We start from the raw sequence: 6,000 nt of genomic DNA, 5'->3' as shown, positions 1-6,000 counted from the left end.
TTTTTGAGCAAAACCGTATTTTATTATGAGAAAATGTCATTGTTCTCAGAAACCACAGTTCAGACTTTTCATGTCGTCCAATCCTTCACAGAGAGACCAATAAGTATTTAAACATTGTTGTACGTTTGCTAACAAGCAGTACATTGTTCCCAAGAATTCATTATCAGACATCCACCCAGTAGCTCGACACGATACCTCACATCAGCAACAAACGGACAAAATTTACCCGTCGGCAAATTGGACATCAAAAGGCCAATATTTTTTACACGGCCACTTGTGCCCACTATAGTTCAGTGTTTTTGAACCATCAATCATGACTAGAGGCTCTTGTGTGGTCCATTGAAGATGAGGACTAGCGATGCACACCCGGAATGTTAGCAAACTCAGTCTAGTTGACAGTTTGTGTATACCAGTGCTCCACCCGCACCGCTCTGCTCATCCGCAAAAGAAAGCGGACCCATTTCCCGGGAGTTCCTACAGGTTTATTTATTCTGTATTTTAATAACTTCACAAAAACCTGTCAACTCTTGATGGGCCGCTCGGGAGAGGGAACCACAGCAGAGTAACAATCTAAAAACCAGGCTTTTGTATGCTATACCAACGTGGATAGGGAAAACTGCTGGAGAAAAATTAGAAAATTAATAATTTTTGCCAGAAAAAGCGCATTCCGCTCTCTCCAGCTGTCAAAGTAGCCATCTAAGGTCAACGGGGACAACACAGGTAAAGAAAAATCGTAGAGAAACAAATCGACATGAAAAACACTACAAACTTTCTTACTGCTGTACTGCCTTATATAATGTAAGCTGGCATATAAACAATACAAGCTGCATAAATTTCAATTCAAATCCTTTATCACTAAATGTAAAACGTGCCAAGAAACTGCTAGTTTTAGATGTATTTATTTCAATACAATGAAATAGATGCATAATAAACAAAATATTTGGTACATGGCAACAAACAAAGCACCACAACTAGAACAAGAGGTTTATATGAATGTACATTGTATTTTTGTACATGCATAAAAAAAAACCCAAGAAGCACTGCCATAACAATAGGTAAACAATTTTTTGTCCATACAATTTACATCTAAAATCCAGATTTATAGCATAAAAACTGGAGAGAAAAAACTACCCTATGAGTATTTTGAGTTAAATGTACATAAAAAGAAATCATATCATGAAATCCGTTGTTAAAGATAGGAACCAGAAATATACCTGTATTTTCATAATGCCCCATGGGTGTCAATTTGATTGTCTGTGATATTGTAACAAAAGAAGAAGGTCTGTGTCTATGTAAGACAAATCAAACCATTTTTGTAAAATTCCCTGCCAAGGACATATCCAATTGTGTCAATATTTGCAAAAAATCATAGATCTAATTGTTCTCGGAAATACTTCCTGACCAAATTTTTGTATCTTTTCATTACAACATGATTACAGTATATATATTTAGACAGGAGCCTCCACACCATGTTACAATCAAGTGTCAATAGCCCACTTGTACACAAAAAAAGTGGTGGAAGTTATTTAAATAAACATAAATATATCCAAAATACTGGAATAGTTTGTGATATTTCATAACATGATTAATACTGATTAATTAAATATCCTACATATGAAACAAATTGGTATAGCCTCATTGAATTTATTTTTTTTACTATCAATGACGGTTTTCCTAGAAAAAGAAAAACAAGGGTTATGTGAGTATTCCAGCTCAACATGTGCAGTACTCACAATTTAATTCACAGTAGTAAATAAACTGCACATGCTTCTCTCTGTGATACAGAACTGCAATTTTGATAACTTTCTTAACTTTGGCTGCATGCACATACCAAGATGAAAATATCAAATTGTGGTTTATCTATTTTTTAAAAAATAAATGACATGCAACTTCATCTAAATCTTCACAAAGAGGCAGAAATGGTGTCAAAATTTTAAAGAACATTTCATTAAAATGTAATTTTTATATGATATAGCAAATTGCTTGTAATCATTATGAACTGATAAACCATGCAAAATAACAAATTTGGCAATGAACAATTCCAATTCTATTTTGGGTAAAAAATTGCTTAATCAGTTCCTTCTTCTGCAGATGTTTGTTATGTAACTGAAATGAAATCTCTTGCCTAATTTCATCTATTAAGTATGTGAAAATAGAATATATATTTTGTCATATATATATATATATATAGAGAGAGAGAGAGAGAGAGAGAGTACTCATGGGTGTAGCAAAATTATTCTCTAAATTGTAGCAACCATTTTTCCATTGAGGTCACAACATCAGAGGGCAATATACATGTGTAAATCTAACAGCTGTAGCTATCATATCAAGAATGCAAACGGGCAACATTAGAGTACTGGCCAAATGCCTTTAACTTTGAAGGCTAAGCATAAGGCAAAATGGAGCACAATGGACAAATGTTGGAATCGTGTAAGTACATCCAGAAAAAAAAAATTCCACATCCAATTCACTCTTGTCACTGCAGTAAGTGGCTGTTACAAAGGATCAGATGTTTTCTACTTTGGTAACCTTTTCTTAGAGGACCATGAGTTTACATTTCACACCAATGGCTGGTGCACAACTTGTGTAAAGCAGTTCACATCATTGAATGCAACACTCCTTTTTGTCATGCAGAATTTTACCCTGGGTTATCCTTCTATCCAAATGTTCATCCTCTTCAATGCTAAAATACGTGAACAAAAACAGATGAATATACATAACAATATTAATACATTCTAACAAATTATTTCAAAATAAAAATTCCGAGGAAAATACACAGAAGTCAGCAATCCATACCAGAACATGACAAAGCTGTAGATCATTCATAAAATACCACCAATTTGAAAAAAAAATTGTGATAGCTAATTAGGCGAAAATCACTATAAACACAATACTGATAATGGAATGTCGCTCCATCAGCTCCTTCTCTGGGAGCTTTTATTTCGGGCCATTACTTACACTTTGTCTGACCAAAGTCAAGCTAACACACCAGGGACTCAGACTGAGTGAATAATGTGTGTATAAATGGAATCATTAGGGGTTGTATGCAGTTTCAAAATCACAAGAGATTCACCATACCTGATCCATTAAATATGAAACAATGTTTCTTAGAATACAATGTCACCAAAACTATAATGCAAATGTTTATGGTAAAAGTTCTATAATTGCTAATCAGAAAAATCATCACTATGCATTAAAATTTTCAAACATGACAGGCTTGCACTAGCATTTTAGGTGTCAGATGTTTTTAAAAATGCCAGGTCTGAATAGCATGCTATGTTCTTGCTGTGGATCATTGTGCTTGGAAATGCATGTATTTTTATCAAGTAGAATTTCCAATTGTAAATGAAAAAAATTGCAAGAAAATTAACAAGTAATGAAAATGGAAAATATTGTTAAGATGGACTCTGTTTTCTTAATTCAAAGACAACTGCCACATATTTGTTCCAAAGGTATGCAAAGCCCGTTCGAGTTTCTGGAAACAGTTCCCAAACATGTAATCGGTGAGAACATACCCTAAGTATGTAGACATCTGGACTGGTGACACTGTTAATGACAACAGACAAGAAGGAAATTCATGTTTTTAAACAGTAATGACATGCATATGTTTTGAGAATTTGGAAAGTGTAATAAGATTAGAGAACAATTAAAGACTCTTATAGCGACAACCAAAGATTAGGCAGACAAATCCCCAAGAATTGGACAAAAGAAACACTGACATTTATTTCTGAAGAAGAAGGTCTGAGTTCTTAAATTTCCATTCTGGAGAATGATTCACCAATGAAATATTTACACTGGAAATAATTTCAGGCTAACATCTTCATAATATAATCCGATCAAATGATGATCAATTTTTGTTCTATGACCAAAAAGAAAAAAATCACTGATAATACAATTCCTAGAGGTATTTTTCTCTCTCTAAATGATCCATTTGAAAAGTTTTTAAAATATTGAAAACTGAATTAAATCATGGAAATTTTAACAATTTGAATTTTGTTTTGTTGCAAAATCCCATTAGTCTTCTTGCATTTCCCTAAACCTACTTAAGAAGGGGATAAAAGGGAGTAAAATTTTGGCAAATAGCAAATCCTAATTTTCATGTGTTAAAGGTATTTTGGACAAAAGATATATCTACTACAGAAACTTATTTTCAATTACAAATTAAGGCTTCCCATTACTTAATTTCAAAACTAAAATGGATTGTAAATGGTAGATGATTGATAATTTTATCAAAGGGGTGGGTTTAAAGCAAAGAAAAAGACAGAAATTAATTCAGTGATTAGTTCCACCTGTTAATGAGAGCACCCTTGTAGCATGCAGCCAAGAAGTATGTGGCAGGTTCTCGGTCAAAATGAGACTTTGGCAGGAATTGGTTCGAGTCAAACTCCGACATAGGACAAAGCCAAAATGAGCATGTTTTACATTCTACCCAATAATTTGAATCTTTATGACCTATAATTTTAGTATTTTAGCATGACTCGGCCTGGAACTAATATGACAATGGTGATTCTCCTGAAATAGATGGATAGCTTGACTGCATCAATTAGTCATTGATCTTCAATATCCCTTTGTTTCACCTTTTGAAAATGATATTTAATATCATTTCACAGAGAGTTGAGACATCTTTTTTGCATTTGACTGGAGATGACACAAAGATTATTGACAGGAGAAGCAAAAGATCTTACTGGGGTGTTTCATAGATTAGGTGAACAGAAAAAAGCCAATTCAAAGAACTGTAAATACAAGTTTGGAAGAACAGTCATCCAGAAGTCACCATATTATTTGATCTTAATAAAACCAATACTTGACAAGAAGGAATGTAGAAATGTGTAAACTGATGTCTTTTTGCACCCAATTCTCTACACCGATTTCTGAATAATAATTTTTGGTAGTAATTAAAAAAGAGTAAACTTATGGCATACATTGAAATGAATTAAAATCATGTCCACACTAAAACAACAAAAATTAACCACCACAAAAAATTATTATATGTATTTTATGTTTTACATATTTGCATTTCACTCTAACATCATTGAAGAATTTGATATCATAAGCTAATTTTGTTCTCTGGAAAGGACTACAACATACTCCATTTACATTGCAATTAGTTTACTTATTTTGAAATAAAAATGATTCTCAAATACTTTTTCTTTCTTTCTTTTTGCATAAAAATGTTGGTTAATTTGAAATTGCTAATATATTGATATATTGCTTATTTCAAAGTTAACTGACAATATTTCTGATATACTCTCTGCAAAGAGGAATAAAATATTGAATGAATGAATGACAGCCTGCTGAGCTGATAATGAGTTGTTTCATAATTATTCCACTTCAGTCAGCATCATGGTAAGTGAATCCGAAAGTGTACTGAGATCACTTTTTTAATTTACTTGCAATGTTTTCATTGCATGTTTTTATCATAGCAATTAAATTCTAAGGGGGAGGATGCTTTTCAGTGATCATCATCCGATCTTGGCTTTCACATGGTGGCAGAGAAACAAAGTACTAGATTACAACAGTACTGCAGTATTTTGAATTCCAATACCTACATTCAATGTACTTGTACATGCATGCAATTTAAACTATATTCATTTTGGATTCCAAAATGAAAAATTTGTGACTATCATACTTGGTTGAGGTTTATTAGAATGGGGTCAAATTCAAAAATTTATTTTTCTAAAATGGTTGACAGAGATCAACTATCTTTATCTTGAACTTTAGATATACTTAAAAAAAAAAAACCCACTCAGCTGGTCCCCTGAATTTCAATTTATCTGTTGTATTAACACGCGTTTTCACTACATACCCAACAATACAATATCCAGCCATCACAAAGTAACAAAAACAAATATGTATGCCTACAGAAAATTATATTGACTGTGTACAGTTGTTTCTATGATGTTAAAAAACAAGAATATTCCCATAATTTCTCTCAATATACTAAATAAAGGTTCAACTTTTAGCCAGAGTTTCCTTTAAAAATGATAGTACACATGTATG

General features: G+C 32.7%; 1 protein-coding gene across 9 annotated transcripts in view; it reads right to left on the bottom strand.

Moving 5' to 3' along the window:
- LOC125649273 (EH domain-binding protein 1-like) overlaps positions 1 to 6,000 on the bottom strand; it is a 71,225-nt gene continuing 65,225 nt past the window's right edge. For 8 of the 9 annotated variants that reach the window (XM_048876670.2, XM_048876671.2, XM_056165443.1 and 5 more), the window contains 2 exons: positions 2,643 to 2,683; positions 1 to 619 (listed from right to left, as the gene is read on the bottom strand). In XM_048876670.2, coding sequence (XP_048732627.1) covers positions 483 to 619; positions 2,643 to 2,683 — 178 coding nt within the window. In that variant the 3' untranslated portion in view covers positions 1 to 482. The remainder of the gene's footprint in view (positions 620 to 2,642; positions 2,684 to 6,000) is intronic. The other variant, XM_056165444.1, reaches the window with a different exon arrangement.

This window comes from Ostrea edulis, chromosome 5 (assembly GCF_947568905.1).
Source record: "Ostrea edulis chromosome 5, xbOstEdul1.1, whole genome shotgun sequence".
In the NCBI taxonomy this organism is placed as follows: Eukaryota; Metazoa; Mollusca; class Bivalvia; order Ostreida; family Ostreidae; genus Ostrea; species Ostrea edulis.
Note: the sequence above shows the minus strand (reverse complement) of the source record. Positions and strands in the feature narration are given on the sequence as shown.